The sequence below is a fragment of the Bos mutus genome, chromosome 3, assembly GCF_027580195.1.
Source record: "Bos mutus isolate GX-2022 chromosome 3, NWIPB_WYAK_1.1, whole genome shotgun sequence".
Lineage (NCBI taxonomy): Eukaryota > Metazoa > Chordata > Mammalia > Artiodactyla > Bovidae > Bos > Bos mutus.
Window position 1 is genome coordinate 33,425,538 of NC_091619.1, and position 21,980 is coordinate 33,447,517.

At 38.5% G+C, this 21,980-nt stretch overlaps 1 protein-coding gene across 2 annotated transcripts in view; it reads left to right on the forward strand.

Annotated features, from left to right (window-relative positions):
* Positions 1-21,980, forward strand: part of LOC102272827 (mitochondrial adenyl nucleotide antiporter SLC25A24) — a 92,564-nt gene that overhangs the window by 28,820 nt on the left and 41,764 nt on the right. For both annotated transcript variants that reach the window (XM_070364101.1, XM_070364096.1), the window contains one exon: positions 11,376-11,487. In XM_070364101.1, coding sequence (XP_070220202.1) covers positions 11,376-11,487 — 112 coding nt within the window. The remainder of the gene's footprint in view (positions 1-11,375; positions 11,488-21,980) is intronic.

Consider the following 21,980-nt stretch of genomic DNA (forward strand, 5'->3'; position numbering starts at 1 on the left):
GCCGTCTCTGGGGTCGCACAGAGTCAGACACGACTGAAGTGACTTAGCAGCATAAGACTTGTTATGTTGTGTTTCTATTTTCACATCTCATAAGACTTTTTTATTTCTCTTCTGATACCTTCCTACACCCACTGGTTGTTCAGAGGAGTGTTGTTTAATATCTACATACTTGTGAATTTTCCAGTTTTCCTCTTGTTATTGATTTCTAGTTTCATACTATTGTCAGAAATGATACTTGGTATGATTTCAGTCTTAAAGTTGAGACTTGTTTTGTGACCTAAGACATGATTGGTCCTTGAGAATGTTCCATGTGCACTGGAGAAGATTATGTATTCTGCTGCTGTATTTGTTTTTTAGGTTCATTTGGTCCAATGTGTAGTTCGTTAATTATTTCTTCACTGATTTTCTGTCTGGATGGTTTGTCTGTTGTTGAAAGTGGGAGAGTGAAGTCTTATACTGTTCTTTCATTGCTGTTTCTACCTTCAGGTATGTTAGTATCTGCTTAATATATTTAGTTCAATATTTGGTTCATATAATATATATGAATATTATAATTATAGTCTGTTAATGAAGTGACCTCTCAATTATTATATAGTCTCATTATTTGTCTCTTTTTATAGTTTTTGAATTAAACTCAAGTTATTCATACTTTGCTCTATTTTGGTTTCTATCTGCATGGATTATCTTTTCCCATCCCTTCTCCTTGAGACTATGTGTATCCCTAAAGCTGAAATGAGTCTCTTTTAGGCAGCAAGAAGTTAAGTGTTGTTTTTTAAAGTTTATTCAGCCACTCAATGACTTTCGTTTGGAGAATTTAATCATTGATAAGTTGCTGCTAAGTCATTTCAGTCGTGTCCGACTCTGTGCGACCCCATAGACGGCAACCCACCAGGCTCACCTGTTCCTGGGATTCTCCAGGCAAGAACACTGGAGTGGGTTGCCATTTCCTTCTCCAATGCATGAAAGTGAAAAGTGAAAGTGAAGTCGCTCAGTCTTGTCCGACCCTCAGTGACCCCATGGACTATAGCCTACCAGGATCCTCCATCCATGGGATTTTCTAGGCAAGAGTACTGGAGTGGGTTGCCATTGCCTTCTCTGGCCATTGTACCCCATGGACTATAGCCCACCAGGCTCCCCCATCCCTGGCATTTTCCAGGCAAGAACAGTGGAGTGGGTTGCCATTTCCTTCTACAATGCATGAAAGTGAAAAGTGAAAGTGAAGTCGCTCAGTCGACTCCAACTCTTAGTGACCCCATGGACCGCAGCCTGCCAGGCTCCTCTGTCCATGGGATTTTCCAGGCAAGAGTACTGGAGTGGGGTGCCATTGTCTTCTCCACACATTGATAAGTAAGGACTTACATATTATTTGCTTAATTGTTTTTTAATGGCTTGTAGTTTCTTTGTTCCTTTATTCTTCTCTAGCCATCTTCCTTTTTGATTTTGTGACTTTGTGTGGTAATTGCTTTGACCTCTTTCTCTTTCTCTTGTCTGTTATAGCTTTTTGCTTTGTGATTACCATGAAGCTTACATAAAACATCTTATAAAGTATTTTAAGCTGAATACAAGTTAACTTTGCATACAAAAATTCTACCCCTTTACTTATTTTCTTGGGCTCCAAAATCACTGTAGATGGTGACTGCAGCCATGAAATTAAAAGATGCTTGCTCCTTGGAAGAAAAGCTATGACAAACTTAGACAGCATTAAAAAGCAGAAATATTACTTTGCAAACAAACATCCGTGTAGTCAGAGCTATGATTTTTCTAGTAGTCATGTATAGATGTGAGAGTTGGACCATAAAGAAAGCTGAGCCCCAAAGAATTGATGCTTTCAAACTATGGTGTTGGAGAAGACTCCCGAGAGTCCCTTGGACTGCAAGATCAAAGCAGTCAATCCTAAAGGAAATCAGTACTGAATATTCATTGCAAGGACTGATGCTGAAACTGAAACTCCAATACTTTGGCCATCTGATGTGAAGAAATGAGTCATTTGAAAAGACCCTGATGCTGGGAAAGACTGAAGGCAGGAGGAGAAGGGGACAACAGAGGATGAGATGATTGAATGGCATCACCAACTCAATGGACATGAGTTTGAGTAAGCCCTGGGAGTTGGTGATGGACAGGGAGGCCTAGCATGCTGCAGGGCATGGGGTTGCAAAGAGTCAGACAAAACTGAGCGACTGAACTGAACCCCTTTACTGCCCCCAAAATTTTAACTTTTGATATTCAGATCAGATCAGTCACTCAGTCATGTCTGACTCTTTGCAACCTCATGAATCCCAGCACACCAGGCCTCCCTGTCCATCACCAACTCCCGGAGTTCACTCAGACTCACGTCCATCGAGTCAGTGACGCCATCCAGCCATCTCATCCTCTGTCGTCCCCTTTTCCTCCTGCCCCCAATCCTTCCCAGCATCAGAGTCTTTTCCAATGAGTCAACTCTTCGCATGAGGTGGCCAAAGTACTGGAGTTTCAGCTTTAGCATCATTCCTTCCAAAGAAATCCCAGGGCTGATCTCCTTCAGAATGGACTGGTTGGATCTCCTTGCAGTCCAAGGGACTCTCAAGAGTCTTCTCCAACACCACAGTTCAAAAGCATCAATTCTTCGGCGCTTAGCCTTCTTCACAGTCCAACCCTCACATCCATACATGACCACAGGAAAAACCAGAGCCTTGATTAGACGAACCTTTGTTGGCAAAGCAATGTCTCTGCTTTTGAATATGCTATCTAAGTTGGTCATAACTTTCCTTCCAAGGAGTAAGCGTCTTTTAATTTCATGGCTGCAGTCACCATCTATAGTGATTTTGGAGCCCAGAAAAATAAAGTCTGACACTGTTTCCACTGTTTCCCCATCTATTTGCCATGAAGTGATGGGACCAGATGCCATGATCTTCATTTTCTGAATGTTGAGCTTTAAGCCAACTTTTCCACTCTCCACTTTCACTTTCATCAAGAGGCTCTTTAGTTCTTCTTCGCTTTCTGCCATAAGGGTGGTGTCATCTGCATATCTGAGGTTACTGATATTTCTCCAGGGAATCTTGATTCCAGCTTGTGTTTCTTCCAGTCCAGCGTTTCTCATGATGTACTCTGCATATAAGTTAAATAAGCAGGGTGACAATATACAGCCTTGACGAACTCCTTTTCCTATTTGGAACCAGTCTGTTGTTCTATGTCCAGTTCTAACTGTTGCTTCCTGACCTGCATACAAATTTCTCAAGAGGCAGATCAGGTGGTCTGGTATGCCCATCTCATTCAGAATTTTCCACAGTTGATTGTGATCCACACAGTCAAAGGCTTTGGCATAGTCAATAAAGCAGAAATAGATGTTTTTCTGGAACTCTCTTGCTTTTTCTATGATCCAGCGGATGTTGGCAATTTGATCTCTGGTTCCTCTGCCTTTTCTAAAACCAGCTTGAACATCAGGAAGTTCACGGTTCACATATTGGTGAAGCCTGGCTTGGAGAATTTTGAGCATTACTTTACTAGCATGTGAGATGAGTGCAGTTGTTTGGTAGTTTGAGCATTCTTTGGCATTGCCTTTCTTTGGGATTGGAATGAAAACTGACCTTTTCCAGTCGTGTGGCCACTGCTGAGTTTTCCAAATTTGCTGGCATATTGAGTGCAGCACTTTCACAGCATCATCTTTCAGGATTTGAAATAGCTCCAGTGGAATTCCATCACCTCTACTAGCTTTGTTTGTAGTGATGCTTTCTAAGGTTCACTTGACTTCACATTCCAGGATGTCTGACTCTAGGTCAGTGATCACACTATCGTGATTATCTTGGTCATGAAGGTCTTTTTTGTACAGTTCTTCTGTGTATTTTTGCCATCTCTTCTTAATATCTTCTGCTTCTGTTAGGTCCATACCATTTCTGTCCTTTATCGAGCTCATCTTTGCATGAAATGTTCCTTTGGTATCTCTGATTTTCTTGAAGAGATCCCTAGTCTTTACCATTATGTTGTTTTCCTCTATTTCTTTGCATTTATCGCTGAAGAAGGCTTTCTTATCTCTTCTTGCTATTCTTTGGAACTCTGCATTCAGATGTTTATATCTTTCCTTTTTCCTTTGCTTTTCGCTTCTCTTCTTTTCACAGCTATTTGTAAGGCCTCCTCAGACAGCCATTTTGCTTTTTTGCATTTTTTTTCTGTGGGAATGGTCTTGATCCCTGTCTCCTGTACAATGTCACGAACCTCCGTCCATAGTTCATCAGGCACTCTATCTATCAGATCTAGGCTCTTAAATCTATTTCTCACTTCCACTGTATAATCATAAGGGATTTGATTTAGGTCATACCTGAATGGTCTAGTGGTTTTCCCCACTTTCTTCAATTTAAGTCTGAATTTGGCAATAAGGAGTTCATGGTCTGAGCTACAGTCAGCTCCCGGTCTTGCTTTTGCTGACTGTATAGAGCTTCTCCATCTTTGGCTGCAAAGAATATAATCAATCTGATTTCGGTGTTGACCATCTGGTGATGTCCATGTGTAGAGTCTTCTCTTGTGTTGTTGGAAGAGGGTGTTTGTCATGACCAGTGCATTTTCTTGGCAAAACTCTATTAGTCTTTGCCCTGCTTCATTCCGTATTCCAAGGCCAAATTTGCCTGTTACTCCAGGTGTTTCTTGACTTCCTACTTTTGCATTCCAGTCCCCTATAATGAAAAGGACATCTTTTTTGGGTGTTAGTTCTAAAAGGTCTTGTAGGTCTTCATAAAACCATTCAACTTCAGCTTCTTCAGCGTTACTGGTTGGGGCATAGACTTGGATTACTGTGATATTGAATGGTTTGCCTTGGAAACAAACAGAGATCATTCTGTCGTTTTTGAGATTGCATCCAAGTACTGCATTTCGGACTCTTTTGTTGACCATGATGGCTACTCCATTTCTTTTGAGGGATTCCTGCCTGCAGTAGTAGATATAATGGTCATCTGAGTTAAATTCACCCATTCCAGTCCATTTCAGTTCTCTGATTCCTAGAATGTCGACATTAACTCTTGCCATCTCTTGTTTGACCACTTCCAATTTGCCTTGATTCATGGACCTGACATTCCAGGTTCCTATGCAATATTGCTCTTTACAGCATCGGACCTTGCTTCTATCACCAGTCACATCCACAGCTGGGTATTGTTTTTACTTTGGCTCCATCCCTTCATTCTCTCTGGAGTTATTTCTCCACTGATCTCCAGTAGCATATTGGGCACCTACTGACTTGAGGAGTTTCTCTTTCAGTATCCTATCATTTTGCCTTTTCATACTGTTCATGGGGTTCTCAAAGCAAGAATACTAAAGTGATTTGCCATTCCCTTCTCCAGTGGACCACATTCTGTCAATTAGTATGTTTTTTAATATTGTGTACCCATTAATAAATTATTGTAGCTATAGTTATTTTTAACACTTTTGTCTTTTATCCTTTATGCTAGAGTTAAGTGATTTATACAATACCATTACAGTCCTAGAGTATTCTCAGTTTGATTTACCTTCACCAGTGAGTGTTATTCTTTCATATGTTTTCATGATATTAATTAGTGTTCTTCCATTTCAACTTAAAGAATTCTACTTAGTATTTCTGGTGAGGCAAGTCTGGGAGTGATGAACTCTCTCAGGTTTTGTTTGCCTGGGAAACTGTATCTTCTTAATCCCACTCTCTCCTGAACTGTAAGATATCTGCTTAGGAGTCTGCTGATAGCCTCAGGGAAGTTACCTTGTATGAAGTGAATTTTGTTTCTCTTGCTGCTTTCAAAATTCTCTCTTCTCTGTGACAATTTTTGTCTCTGACTTTTGACAATTTTAGTATAATGTGTCTTGGAGAAGTCCTCATTAGGTATGGGGACTTCTGAGTTTCATGTACTTAGATGTTCATGAAAAAGTGAAAATGAAAGTCACTCAGTTATGTCTGACTGCGACCCCACAGACTATACAGTCCATGGAATTCTCCAGGTCAGAATACTGGAGTGGGTAGCCTTTTCTTTCTCCAGGGGATTTCTAACCCAGGTCTCCTGCATTGCAAGCAGATTCTTTACCAGCTGAGCCACAAGGGAAGCCCGAGAATACTGGAGTGGGTAGCCTATCCCTTCTCCAGCAGATCTTCCCGACCCAGGAAGTGAACTGGGGTCTCCTCCATTGCAGACAGATTCTTTACCAACTGAGCTATCAAGGAAGCCTCCTCAAATCTGGGTGAAATTTTCAGCCATTTTTTTTTAAAGACGCTTTCTGCCCCTTTTGGAGAAGGCAATGGCACCCGCTCCAGTACTCTTGCCTGGAAAATCCCATGGATGGAGAAGCCTGGTAGGCTGCAGTCCATTGGGTCACTAAGAGTCAGGCACTACTGAGCGACTTCACTTTCACTTTTCATTTTCATGCATTGGAAAAGGAAATGGAAACCGACGCCAGTATTCTTGCCTGGAGAATCCCAGGGACAGTGGAGCCTAGTGGGCTGCCGTCTATGGGGTCGCACAGAGTTGGACACGACTGAAGTGACTTAGCAGCAGCAGCAGCAGCCCCTTTTCTCACTCTTTCCTTCTCAGACACCCATAATGTGTATATTGTTTTTCTTGATGGGGTCCATAATTCATATAGATGTTTTTCATTTTTTCTTTTATTCTTCTCTGACAGGATAATTTCAAATGCTCTGTGTTTGAGTTCACTGATTCTTTATCCTTCTTAAGTCTGTTGTTGATATTCTGTATTGCATTTTTCATTTCATTCATTGTATCTTCAGCTCCAGAGCTTCTCTTTAATTCTTTTTTTATGATTTCTGTCTCTCTGTTGAACCTCTAATCTTGTCCATGTGTTTCTTTTCCTGATTTCATTGAGTCGTCTATCTGTGTTATCTTATAGCTTGTTTAACTTATTTAAAACAATTATTTTGAATTTGTTGTCAATTTGTAGACCTCCATTTCTTTGAGATCAGTTACTGAAAAGTCAGAGATCTGTTCAAGAAAATTAGAGATACCATGGGAACATTTCATGCAAAGATGGGCTCGATAAAGGACAGAAATGGTATGGACCTAACAGAAGCAGAAGATATTAAGAAGAGATGACAAAAATACACAGAAGAACTGTACCAAAAAGATCTTCACGACCAAGATAATCACAATGGTGTGATCACTGACCTAGAGCCAGACATCCTGGAATGTGAAGTCAAGTGAACCTTAGAAAGCATCACTACAAACAAAGCTAGTAGAGGTGATGGAATTCCACTGGAGCTATTTCAAATCCTAAAAGATGATGCTGTGAGAGTGCTGCACTCAATATGCCAGCAAATTTGGAAAACTCAGCAGTGGCCACACGACTGGAAAAGGTCAGTTTTCATTCCAATCCCAAAGAAAGGCAATGCCAAAGAATGCTCAAACTACTGCACAATTGCACTCATCTCACATGCTAGTAAAGTAATGCTCAAAATTCTCCAAGCCAGGCTTCAGCAATATGTGAACCATGAACTTCCTGATGTTCAAGCTGGTTTTAGAAAAGGCAGAGGAACCAGAGATCAAATTGCCAACATTCGCTGGATCATGGAAAAAGTAAGAGAGTTCCAGAAAAACATCTATTTCTGCTTTATTGACTATTCCAAAGCCTTTGACTGTGTGGATCACAATCAACTGTGGAAAATTCTGAAAGAGATGGGCATACCAGACCACCTGACCTGCCTCTTGAGAAATTTGTATGCAGGTCAGGAAGCAACAGTTAGAACTGGACATGGAACAACAGACTGGTTCCAAATAGGAAAAGGAGTACATCAAGGCTGTATATTGTCACCCTGCTTATTTAACTTATATGCAGAGTACATCATGAGAAACGCTGGACTGGAAGAAACACAAGCTGGAATCAAGATTCCCTGGAGAAATATCAGTAACCTCAGATATGCAGATGACACCACCCTTATGGCAGAAAGTGAAGAGGAACTCAAAAGCCTCTTGATGAAAGTGAAAGTGGAGAGTGAAAAAGTTGGCTTAAAGCTCAACATTCAGAAAACTAAGATCATGGCATCTGGTCCCATCACTTCATGGCAAATAGATGGGGAAACAGTGGAAACAGTGTCAGACTTTATTTTTCTGAGCTCCAAAATCACTGCAGATGGTGACTGCAGCCATGAAATTAAAAGATGCTTACTCCTTGGAAGGAAAGTTATGACCAACCTAGATAGCATATTCAAAAGCAGAGACATTGCTTTGCCAACAAAGGTTCGTCTAGTCAAGGCTATGGTTTTTCCTGTGGTCATGTATGGATGTGAGAATTGGACTGTGAAGAAAGCTGAGCACCGAAAAGTTGATGCTTTTTAACTGTGATGCTGGAGAAGACTCTTACGAATCCCTTGGACTGCAAGGAGATCCAACCAGTCCATTCTGAAGGAGATCAGCCCTGGGATTTCTTTGGAAGGAATGATGCTAAAGCTGAAACTCCAGTACTTTGGCCACCTCATGCGAAGAGTTGATTCATTGGAAAAGACTCTGATGCTGGGAGGGATTGGGGGCAGGAGGAGAAGGTGACAACAGAGGATGAGATGGCTGGATGGCATCACCAACTCAATGGACATGAGTTTGAGTGAACTCCGGGAGTTGGTGATGGACAGGGAGGCCTGGCGTTCTGCAATTCATGGGGTCACAAATAGTCAGATACAACTGAGCGACTTAAGTGAACTGAACTGGAAAGTATTGTGTTCTTTTGTCAGTCTCGTGTTTTATTGATTTTTCATGTTTCTTGTATCCTTTAATTGACATATACACATTTGATGAAGTCTGAAGTCTTTCAGACTTTCCAGAGTGGTTTTGGTGGGGAAAGACCTTCACTTGTGGGTAGGTACAAGGGTGCCAAGTGGGGGGTATGTGGCTGTTCTGATTCTGTGAAAAGCCCAGTGACATAATTTCTGTGCAACTCTGTCAGCTGACTTTGGCATCAGTGAAGATTACCAGGATCCTCAATGGCCAAGGCTGTAGAGGTCTGTAAAGTGATGAGGACTGTTGGAGTCTTTGATGCACAAGTCGTCTGGAAACCTCTTGATCTCCTTGTCTCCAGTGGAGCTGTCCTAGCCAAGGGGATAAGTCATGGTGCTGGATCCAGCTTGTAGGGTCCCCTGTGATGGTAGTGCACAGCTACTGATGTGTGGGTACCTGTGGAACAGCCTTTGAGCCAGGGTCTGGAGCACAGATGCTCATGGATTGACAGTAGTTCCAAGGTTCAGCATGCTGGCTAGTTCTCCCTGGCAGTGCCTTCAATATCTGTGGTGCAACCATGCATGGAGAAGCCACAGAGCTGGGGATTGAAGTGCAGGCTCTTTTACAGTGACTGTGGCTCTGGGGTCCAAGGCACTAACTAGCCTGTAGTCACAGTGGCTCTGGTGTTTGAGATGTAGGTGTGAACCAAGAAGCCACAGAGCAGGGGTTTGAACACATGTGTGCTAGAGCAGCCGTGCTGCTGGGGCCTGAAATGTGGGTGCGTGGGGGGAGTAGCCAGGGCTCAGGGATTATGGTGGCCACAGGCCTGGTCCCAGGATGGTGCAATAGAGGCTCCCTCTGGTGAGGGTGCACAGCATCTTCATCTCCATTGCGTCCACGGCAGCAACATCTGTTGTTTACTTTGGCGGCAAAAGCTGCCAGTGTTCTCTCTGGAGCAGGCTCTGGAGTCTGCACCGATGCCACTTCAGGTTCCTTCACTGTGAAAGCTGTGGGGAATCTATGGCTGTTGTGGGGCCTGTTGAAGTCCTCAGTGGCAAAGGCTGCTGGGGCCCTCCATAGAGCAGGCAGCTGGAGACCATGATGACACCTGCCACTTGGTGGATGTCAACCCTCACCCTTCTTTGTTTCTTGCCATCTCCACACATATCAGCTAAGTGAGCCTCATCAGGGATTGTTTCTGTGTGATCATTCTCCACTTTTTTTTTTTTTTTACTCCGTCATGTTGTTATAGTTTCTTAATTGGATTCTTGAACCCTCTCAGGGATCTTCTCATTTCTGGGTAGCTGTCTAACTATAGTTTTCTTGTTGGGGGAGGAATAGTACCTTCTGCTCTGCTATCTTACTGAGGTTGCTAACATCTCCTTTTGTTTAAGAAAAAAGAATGGCAAAGGCAAAACTCATTACAAAACTTAAAAGAAGCATTTTATAACTATTAGAGATTTAATTCACTTGGAATATATAACAATTCTAAATATGTATGGATCTAAAAACGTAGCCTCAAATTTATGAAGCAAGATGAAACAATGATTGTAGTAAGAAAGTTTATTGCACATTTCTCAGTAATAGTACAAGCACACAGGAAAATATCAGTAAAAATAGAAGATTTCAATAATACCACTGGGAAATCCCATGGATAGAGAAGCGTGGTGGGCTACAGTCTAGGGGTCACAAGAGTTGGACATGACTTGGTGACTAAACCACCACCACCAACACCATCAATCTTTACCTAACAAGTATAACTAGAATATTGCATTCAAAAGCTGCAGGGTATGCATTATTTTAAGGACCCATAGAAAATTCACAAGAATTGACCATATGGTGGGTCATAAAGGAAATGTGAAAAACTAAATAGAATTTGAATCATGTAGAATATGTTCTCTAACCTTCATACAATTAAACAAGAAGTAAGGTTATTTACAATAAAACATTTTTGAAAGGATTGACAGGATAGCTTGATTTTAGGTTATTTTAGAATTGAGTTAAAAGAGATGGTCAGGGGAAAACTACTACCAGAGAGAGTCAAAAGGTATAAGGTTAAACTTCAGTCCATTTTATTCATTTATTTATTCATTCAACATTGAGTACTTAGTGCCAAAAGATGTAGAAGTGACTTAGAAATTGTCTTTCCTTTTGAAAGATCATAGGCAAGTATGAGAGAAACACATACAAGTAAATAATTAAAAAGAAATACAGAATAAATTCCATTAGAGGAATATTCTACAAAATATCTGGATCAGCATACACTGAAACTATTAAAGTTATCAAAAACAATGAAAATCTGAGAAACTTTCATAGCCAAGAAAGTCTTAAGGAGGTGTAATGACCAAATGGCTTGTGGTATCTCAGGTGGGACCCTAAAACAAAAAAAGGAACTAAAGCCTGAACTTTAGTTAATAATAATAATATATCAATATTGGTTTATTAATTGTAACAAATAGATCATAATTATATGAGATGTTACCATTAGGGGAAACTGGATGTGGGGATATGTGGGAACTCTCAGTACTATCTTAATAAATTGTACAATGGATCTCGATAAATACTCTCTAAGATTTTCTGAAAGTCTTAAACTATTCCAAAAAATAAACTTTTATTAAAGATAGGAAAATTGATGAAGCCCAAAGAAGTGGCTTCTACAATAAATATGTAGGAAGTGTTTAATTAATTTTTATAATGTTGCTAACTTTGTTATAAATATTTTTTTAATTTCAGCATTGATAGAGATGGAACAATGACAGTAGATTGGGATGAATGGAAGAAATACTTCTTGCTTCATCCTGCAAAAAATATCGATGAAATTGCTCATTTCTGGAAGCGTTCTACTGTAAGATTACTTTGTATTTTGCTCTATTTTTATTTTGCCATAAATGTCATATCTCTTATGATCACATAATCTCTTTAGATCTCACTGTCTAAAGTAACAGTACTCTTAGCAAGAAGTGTGCAAACATGGCTATCACAATAACTTTGTTTGCTAAAAGCTAGAACTTAATATAGATATCCATCTGCTGAAAAGGCCCACTTTGTGTTGAGAATAAATGACTCTTATACAGTTAATTGTCCTAGAAAAGTGGAAAAATAGTACACCCTTCTTTTTTTCACAGATACAGTGTACTCAATTAGGCCTTCTGTCATAGAAAATGTAAAGATTAAGATTCAAAATTTTAGAATCAGAAAGAATCAGCTACATAATCTGTCTGCCATTTTAATATAAGTACTGGATTAAGAGTTGTGAGGAACAAATGAGATTTAGTAATAAGCTTTTTTTCTTTTTTAGATCTCAGGTACAGGGAGTTAAGTGCTTAGTCACTTAGTCATGTCCAACTCTATGCAACCCCATGGACTGTAGCCTGCCAGGCTCCTCAGACCCAGGGGATTCTCCAGGCAAGAATAGTGGAGTGGGATGCCTTTTCCCCCTTCAGGGCATCTTCCCAACCCAGGGATCAAACCCAGGTCTCCTGCATTGCAGGAGGATTCTTTACCATCTGAGCCACCTGGGAAGCCCACAGGGAGTTAAGTCAGTCATTTTTCAGGGCATAATATTTGCATCTACCATTGTAATTTTATGCCTCCTTTTCATGTACATTTTGGGGAAGACTAAGAGCATAATCTTTGATGTCAGATTGCCAAGGTTTAAACCCCACATCTGCCGCCCACTAGCTATATAATCCCTCTGTGCCTCAATTTCCTTATTTATATATTGGGGATAATAATGGTTAGAGTTTTGAGAATTAAATTAGTACATTAGTATATTTAGAAAAGAGTTCAACAGGTAATATATGTGTTCAAAATGTTATTTATTGTGATAGGCATTTTTCCATTTGTATTCTTGAATCTATATTCTTAAAAATTATACAATGTTTCATGTATGTTTTAAATTTACATAGATAGTATTGTGCTAAAGTTCACATCTTATTTCTTGTTTTATTTACTTGTTATGATTTTAAGACATTATTATTGTTATGTGTTCATCTAGTTTATTACTTCTAACTATGACATAGTACACATTGAATACATTTTCCTTATCCATTCTCCTAGTAAGAGATTGCACATATAAGTGATAACATACAGTATTTGCCTTTCTTTTTCTGACTTATTTCACAAAGCATAATGCCCTCAGGGTTCATCCATGTTGCTGCAAATGACATTATTTCCTTCTTTTTTTATGGCTGAGTAATATTTTATTGTATTATATATATATAATACAATAATATATATTACATATATGATTTTATATATGTATATATCTCCCACATTTTCTTTATGCATTCCTCTGTCAATAGACATTTTAGTTGCTTCCATGTCTTGACTGTTGTGAAAAATGATATAGTGAATATCTTTTCAAAGTATGATTTTTGTCCAGGTATATGGCCAGGAGTGGGGTTGCCAGATCATACATAAGCTCTATTTTTAGTTTTTAAAGGAACCTCCTTAGTGGCTGTACCAATTTACATTCCAGCCAACAGTATAGAAGAGTTCCCTTTTCTCCACACCCTCTCCACCATTTATTGTTTGTAGATGTTTTAATGATGACCATTCTAACCAAGTGTGAGGTGAAACTACCTCATTGTAGTTTTGATTTGCATTTCTATAATAATTAGCGATATTATCTTTTCATGTGCTTTTTGGCCATCTGTGTGTCTTCTTTAGAGAAATGTCTATTTAGATCTATGTCCATTTTTTTGGGGGTTGGGACGAGCATGAGCTCATGAGCTGCATCAACAGCTGCATGAGCTGTTCGTATATTTTGGAGATTAATCCCTTATCAGTTGCATCGTTTGCAAATATTTTCTCCCATTCTGTGGATTATCTTTTCATTTTGCTGTGCAAGTTTTTAAGTTTAATTAGGTCCCATTTTATTTTTGTTCTTATTTTCATTAGTCTAAGAGGTGGATCAGGAGAGATATTGCTGCAATTTATATCAGAGAGTGTTCTGCCTGTTTTTCTCTAAGATTTTATAGTATCCAGGCTTCCATTTTGAGTTTATTTTTGTGTATGTTGTTCTGAGTTCATTCTTTTATATATATCTGTCTAGTTTTCCTAGCACCCCTTGTTGAAGAGACTGTCTTTTCTCCATTTTATATTCTTTCCTCGTTTGTCATAGATTGGTTGACCGGAGGTGCATGGCTTTATCTCTGGACTTTCCATCCTGTTCCATTGATCTGTATTTCTGTTTTTGTACCAGCACCATACTGTTTTGATGACTGTAGCCTTGTAGTATAGTTTGAGTCAAGGAGCCTGATTCCCCCAGCTCTGTTTTACTCTCTCTAGAGTGCTTTGGCTATTTGGGGTCTTTTGTGTTACCATACAAATTAAAAAGATTTTTGTTCAATTCTGTGAAAAATACCTCTGGGGATTTGATAGAGATTGCACTGAATCTGTAGATTGCTTTGGGTAGTATAATCATTTTGACAATATTTATTCTTCCAGCCCAAGACCATGGTTTTCTCTCTGTTTTTGTCAACTTTGATTTATTTCATCAGCATCTTATAGTTTTCAGACTACATGTCTTTTTTGCCTCTTTACGTAGATGTATTCCTAGATATTTTATTCTTTTTGATGTGATGTAACATGGGATTGTTTTCTTAATTTCTCTTTCTGATCTTTTGTTGCTAGTGTATAGGAATTCAACTTTTTTTATCCAGCAACTTTACCAAATTTATTGATGAGCTCTAGTAATTTTCTGGCAGCGTCTTTAGGATTTTCTACATGTAGTATCATGTCATTTGCAAACAGTGTCAGTTTAACTTCTTATTTTCTAATTTGGATTCCTTTTATTTCATTTTCCTTTCTGATTGCCATGGATAGGACATCCAAAACTCTGTTGAATAAAAGTGGGTGAGAATGGATATTCTTGTCCTGCTCTTGATCTTAGAGGAAATGCTTTCAGTTTTTCACTGCTGAGAATGATGTTAGCTGTGGGTTTGTTGTTTGTGGTCTTTATTATGTTGAAGTTTGTTTTCTCTATTCCCACTTTCTGGAGAGTTTTTATCATAAATAGGTGTTGAGTTTTGTCAAGAGCTTTTTCTGCATCTATGACATTATCATATATTTTTTATTTTCAATTTGTTAATGTAGTGTGTCACATTGATTGATTTGTATATATGGAAGAATCCTTGCATCCCTGGGGTATATTCCACTTGATCATGGTATATAATTTTTTTAATGTGGTGTTTAATTCAATTTTCTAATATCTTTTTAAGAATTTTTTGTGAGTATATTCTTCACTGATATTGACCTTTAATTTTCTTTTTTTGTGTGTGGTATCTTTATCTGGTTTTAGTATCAGGGTGATGGTGGCCTCATAGAATGAATTTGGGAGTGTTTCTTCCTCTGCAGTTTTTGGAAATTGTTTCAGAAGGATAGGTGTTAACTCGTCTCCAAATGTTTGATGGAATTCACCTGTGAAGCCATTTAGTTCTGAACTTTTGTTAGTTGGAAGTTTTTAAATCATATTTTCCATTTCAATACTTGTGATTGGTCTATTTGTATTTTCTGTTTCTTCCTGATTCAGTCTTGCCAGTTTGTACTTGTCTAAGAATTTGTCCATTTTTTCTAGGTTGTCCACTTTATTAGTATATAGTTGCTTGTAGTAGTCTCTTATAATCCTTTGTATTTCTGTGGTGTCATTTGAAACTTCTCTTTTTTCATTTCTAATTTTATTAACGAACCCTTTCCCCTTTTTTCTTGCTGAATCTGGCTAAAGGTTTATCAATGTTGTTTATCTTTTCAAAGAACTAGCTTTTAGTTTTAGGTTAGGTTGTTCATTTGAGAGTTTTCTTTTTTCCCAAGGTAAGATTGTTCTGCTATAAACTTCCTTCTTAGAACTGCCTTTGCTGTGTCCCATGGGTTTTGGGTTCTGAGGGTTTCATTGTCATTTGTCTCTAGGTATTTTTTAAATTTCTTCTTCAATTTCTTCAGTGATCTATTGATTGTTTAGTAACATATTGTTTAGCCTCCATGTGTTTGTGTTTTTTACAGTTTTTTCTTGTAATTAATTTCTAATCTCATAGCATTGCAGTCAGAAAAAAGGCTTGAAATGATTTCAGTTTTCTTAAATTTACCAAGGCTTGATTTGTGGCTCAACATGTGATCTACCTGGAGAATGTTCCATGTGCACATTAGAAGAAAGTGTATTCTGCTGCTTTTAGATGGGATGGTCTATAAATATAAATTAAGTTCATCTGGTCTAACCTATCATTTAAGGCTTGTGTGTCCTTACTGATTTTCTGTCTGAATGATCTGTCCATTGGTCTCTTATGTTTTCTTCTGGTTAGTTTTACAGTTTCAGATCTTATATTTTAAGTCTTTAATCCATTTTGAATTAATTTTTGTGAGTAATGTAAGATAGTGGTCCAATTTCATTCTGCTGCATGTGGTTAGCCAGTTTTCCTGACACAGTTAGGAGACTATACTTTCCTTATTGAGTGTTCTTGTCAAATATTAGCTGATAAGAAAGGATTGTAAATCTTTACAAAAATGATTTATAAATCATTTATTTATAAATAAATAAATTTCTGGGCTCTTGACTCTGTTCCATTGATTTATATATTTGTATTTATGCTAATACTGTATGTTTTGATTGCTATAGTTTTGTTGTATAGTTTGAAATCCATAAATGTGATGCCTTCAGCTTTGTTCTTTTGTATCAAGATTTATTTGGCTATTTGAGGTCTTTTGAGGGTCCATACTATTGGATTGCACCTCACAGACCTGAAAGCCTTGTACTTGTCTAGCCTTGAGACAAGAGAAAGAGCCTGGGGTCAGCAACAGAGACATCAATGGTTTAATGGATAGAGGGATTTACACAGCTAAAGCAAGGTCCTGGAGCAATATCCTACTATGTGCAGCACTTGGTAGGCAGAAGATGGTGGTAGTCTTTGCTCCTGGGATGAGGGTTATCAGTTACAGTGGGAATTGACATCAGGTTGGGTTATGGATTACCAGGGAAACTAGCAGAAGGACACACCCTCACCACCCCTTTGATAGTCTATTAGGGTGGAGATATTCTGATCTAAAGATTAGAACAATCTTTGAGTGGGCGAGGGTAAGTATATAAGAAAGTCTGTCATGTGAATAGGGTGTAGATGAAGCAGGCACTGGTCAAGCAGGGTGTGTACAGAGAGCAGGAGATCAAGCCATCTTGGGTGGCCTAATCACACATATACACGTTTTAGGACTTTATTTTTTCTGATTCTTTGAAAAATGCCATTGGAATTTTTCTAAGAATTGCACTGAGTCTACAGATGTCTTTGGGTCATATGGGTATTTTAACAGTACTAATTCTTCCAATCCATGAGCTTGTCATATCTTTTCATTTATTTATGTATTCTTTAATTCTTACATCAATGTCTTACAGTTTTTGATTGTCTTTTACCTCTTTGGTTAACTTTACTTTTAAGTATTTTATTGATGCTATTATGAATGGAATTTTCTAAATTTCCATTTTAGATATTTATTGTTAGTAAATAGAAATTCAACTGATTCTTGAATGCTGATTGTATATCTTGCAACTTTACTTATTTCATTGACTAGTTCTAACAGTTTTTTTGGTGGAGTCTTTAGGGTTTGTTTTTTTTAAGTAATATAAAATCATGTTATTCCAAACAGGGACAATTTTACTTTCTTTCCAGTTTGTAAGCTTTTTGTTTCTTTCACTTGCTTAATTGTTGTGGCTAAAACTTTCACTACTATGTTGATCAGGAGTGGTGAGAGTGGTCACCATCATCTTGTTCCTGATTTTAAGGAAAAGCTTAAAACTTTTCATCACTGAGTATGATTAATGTTATATATATGACTATATATATATATATATATATAGTCATATATGACTTTTTATGTTGAGGTACATTTATTCTACACCCAATTTTTTTGAGTTTTTTTTTAATTGTAAGGACTTTTTAATCGTGAAGCATCAGCTACAAACAAAGCTAGTGGAGGTGATGGAATTCCAGCTGAGCTATTTCAAATCCTAAAAGATGATGTTTTTAAAGCACTACATTCAATATGCCAGCAAATTGAGAAAACTCAGCAGTGACCATAGTGACCTGTAAAAGGTCAGTTTTCATTCCAATTCCAAAGAAGGGAAATGCCAAAGAACATTCAAACTACCGCACAACTGCACTCATTTCACATGCTACCAAGGTAATGCTCAAAATCCTCCAAGCTACGCTTCAATAGTAGGTGAACCAAGAACGTCTAGATGTACAAGCTAGATTTAGAAAAGACAGAGGAACCAGAGGTCAAATTCCCAACATCTGCTGGATCATAGAAAAAGCTAGAGAATTCCAGAAAAATGTCTACTTCTGCTTTGTTGACTATGCTAAAGCCTTTGACTGTGTGGATTACAACAAACTGGAAAATTCTTAAAGAGATGGGAATACCAGATCATCTTAACCTGCCTCTTGAGAAACCTGTATGCAAGTCAAGAAGCAACAGTTAGAACCAGATGTGGAACAATGAATTGATTCCAAATTGGGAAAGGAGTACGTCAAGGCTGTGTATCATCAACCTGCTTATTTATGCAGAGTACATCATGCAAAATGCCGGGATGGATGAAGCACAAGCTGGAATCAAGATTGCTGGGAGAAATATCAATAACCTCAGATATGCAGATGACACCACCCTAATGGCAGAAAGCAAAGAGGAACTAAAGAGCCTCTTGATGAAGGTGAAAGAAGAGAGTGAAAAAGCTGGCTTAAAACTCAACATTCAGAAAACTAAGATCATGGCATCCAGTCCCATTACTGCATGACAAATAGATGGGGAAACAATGGAAACAGTGACAGATTTTATTTCCTTGGGCTCCAAAATCACTGCAGATAGTGACTTTAGCCATGAAATTAAAAAACACTTGCTCCTTGGAAGAAAAGCTATGGTAAACCTAGACAGCATATTAAAAAGCAAAGACATTATTGCAATAAAAGTCCGTCTAGTCAAAGCCATGGTTTTCCAATAGTCATATATGAATGTGAGAGCTGGACCATAAAGAAAGCTGAGCACCAAAGAATTGATGCTTTTGAACTGTGATGTTGGAGAAGACTCTTGAGAGTCCCTTGAACAGCAAGGAGATCAAACCAGTCAATCCTAAAGGAAATCAGTCCTGAATATTCATTGGAATGACTGATGCTGAAGCTGAAGCTGTAATACTTTGCACCTGCTGTGAAGAGCCAACTAATTGGAAAAGACCCTGATGCTGGGAAGGACTGAAAGCTGGAGAAGAAGGGGTTGACAGAGGATGAGGTGGTTGGATGGCATCACTGACTCAATGGACATGAATTTGAGTAAACTCCCAAAAGATGGTGAAGGACAGGGAAGCCTAACATGCTGCAGTCCATGGGGTTGCAAAGAGCTGGATATGACTGAGCGACTGAACAACAACAAATCATAAAGGATACTGAATTTTGTCAAGTGCTTTTGTGCATCTATTAAGACGATCTAATTGTTATCCTTTATTCTGTTAATATAATGTGTCATATTTATTGATTTGTGTATGCTTAAACATCCTTGCATTCCAGAGATAAATCCCATTTAATGAGAGTATGGGAGAAGGAAATGGCAACCCACTCCAATGTTCTTGCCTGGAAAATCCCAGGGACGGTGGAGCCTGGTGGGCTGCCATCTATGGCGTCACACAGTCAGACACGACTGAAGTGACTTAACAGCAGCAGCAATTGGAATATGTGATCTTTTTAATATACTGTTGAATTCTTTTTGAACTACAATAATGAACAAATGTGCATTTGCTTAGAATGCCACCTCTACAAAACTTATGCTTCAGCAGATTATCAGCAGAGGTGTTGGTCTCAGGGCCCACTCACCTCTCCATCTTCTCCAAAATTACATGATTTACCAGGTTTATCATTCGTTATTACATTAAGTTAATTAACAAACCACAAATTTAGAATAGCCTCTGACACAAAATAAGGACTTGACAACCAGAATGTGTTATTATTTGTCACTATAATACCATTACCTTAATATATTACAAACTATACAATTTGATGGAAGGTAAAGAAAGACCCTGGGTCTTTACCACTAGTGCCACCTGGGAAGCCCTTGTTAAGTAGTTGGGAAGATCCTTTGGAGGAGGGCATGGTAACCCACTCCAGTATCTTGCTTGGAAAATTCCATGGACAGAGGAGCCTGGCGGGCTACAGTCCATAGGGTTGCAAAGAGTCAGACACGACTGAAGCCACTTAGCACGCACCTAACTACTTAATAGTATCTATTTGTTTTATAATACCATGGGCAAAGAGATGCTTTCTGAAATTTCCTGGATGCCTCAAAATTCTGAGTTATAGCACTGGAATAAGCCTGTGAAGTAGAGTGTGTTATTTGTTATCAATATGTTTTGCTCCTCTCTCCTTTGGACCCATCTGCAAAGGATTTCTCCCTGGCCCCCTCTCTATAGCATAAATCTTCCTACCTCATTGATGTCAGTTTTGTGGTGTGATATACTTGAAAACTTCCCATGCCAAGTGCTGTACCTGGGCATTGGATTGGATTCCTCTCATTTACTCTCATTTACTTTACTCCTGTTATTGTTCCCTCTCTCTTGCAACATCAGTATGAGAGATAAGAAACTATAGCAACAACATCCCAAAGACAGTGACTTAAATAAGATAGAAATCTATTTCTTATTCATGTAATAGTAAGGCTTGCTTAAGCTGATAGGGTACCTCTGTTTCACGAAAGCCTTGAGAAATCCACTGGTTCTTTCTGTTCTCCAAGATGTTGTCCTCATGTGCATAGTTGAAGCTGGGTCATTGCTTCATTTTTAAGGATGTGAAGTGGAGGTTGTACATATTTACTCTGTTCATAACTAACTGGCCAAAATCTAGACTAGTGTCTACACAAGCTCCTAGGGAAGTGTGGAAATGTGGTTTCTATTTGAGTGGCCATTTACCCAGGCAAAATGCAGAACGTGGATGTGACTGGGTTGTCACAAAACAAAAAAAGAGGATAGAGTCTGTTGAGCAGTAGTCTCAGTCACAATCAATTTTTGCATCTCTGTTGTATCATTCCCATAAGCGTACAAAAACACTACAATTTCTCCCATTTAAAAATACACCCTTGACCATGCCCCCTCTTCTAGTGACTGCCCATATCACTGCATTCTTTCAATGAAGCTGTTTTCTAAAGTGTCTATTTAAACTGTCATCACATCATCCATTTCTATTTTTCTTTTTTGTTATTTCACAAAACCAAGCCTTCTGTCACAATTCAGTGCCTTTGTCTGAAAGTAAGAGTTGGTCTGGCAGTAACACATGCCAAATGGTACGGAAGTCAGTGTAGACGTTCTTTTTGTTTTTATAAAATTCTTTGTTATTGTGACATAAACAGCACAAATACAAAAAAGTATAAATAACATAAGTACAATTAGAAATTGTATCATTAACCCTAATGTACTCACTACCAAGTTAAGAAATCGGCATTCTCCTTACTTTAAAACCCTTGTGTCCTCCCCAGTCATATGCCTCTTCTTGCACCAAGAGTTAACCAATATACTGAATTTTCTGTAAACCATTTTTCTCCTTTTTCTTTATACTTTTAGCACCAAGTATGTATGTATAAGCAACATATTATTTGATTTTGCCTATTTTTGAACTGTATATGATATTTTAACATTCTACTTATTTACATTAAACTATGTTGATGTTTGTAACTGTATTCTATTCTTTTTCTCTCATATAGTATACCAGTGTATGAATACATATATATATATATATATTTATTTATTTATCAGTTTCACAATTGTTGAACATTTGTGTCATTTCTAGATTTTTTCCATTATAAATAATGATGCAATAAGCTTTCTTGTCTTTTCAAATGAGTCAGCTCTTCGCATCAGGTGGCCAAAGTATTGGAGTTTCAGCTTCAACATCAGTCCTTCCAATGAACACCCAGGACTGGTCTCCTTTAGGATGGACTGGTTGGATTTCCTTGCAGTCCAAGGGACTGTCAAGAGTCTTCTCCAACACCACAGTTCAAAAGCATCAATTATTCGGCACTCAGCTTTCTTCACAGTCCAACTCTCACATACATGACCACTGGAAAAAACCATAGCCTTGACTAGATGGACCTTTGTTGGCAAAGTAATGTCTCTGCTTTTTAATATGCTGGGAAAGATTGAGGGCAGGAGGAGAAGGGGACGACAGAGGATGGGATGGTAGGATGGCATCACCGACTCGATGGACATGGGTTTGGGTGGACTCCGGGAGTTGATGATGGACAGGGAAGCCTGGCGTGCTGCAGTTCATGGGGTTGCAAAGAGTCGGACACGACTGAGTGACTGAACTGAACTGAACTGAAGCT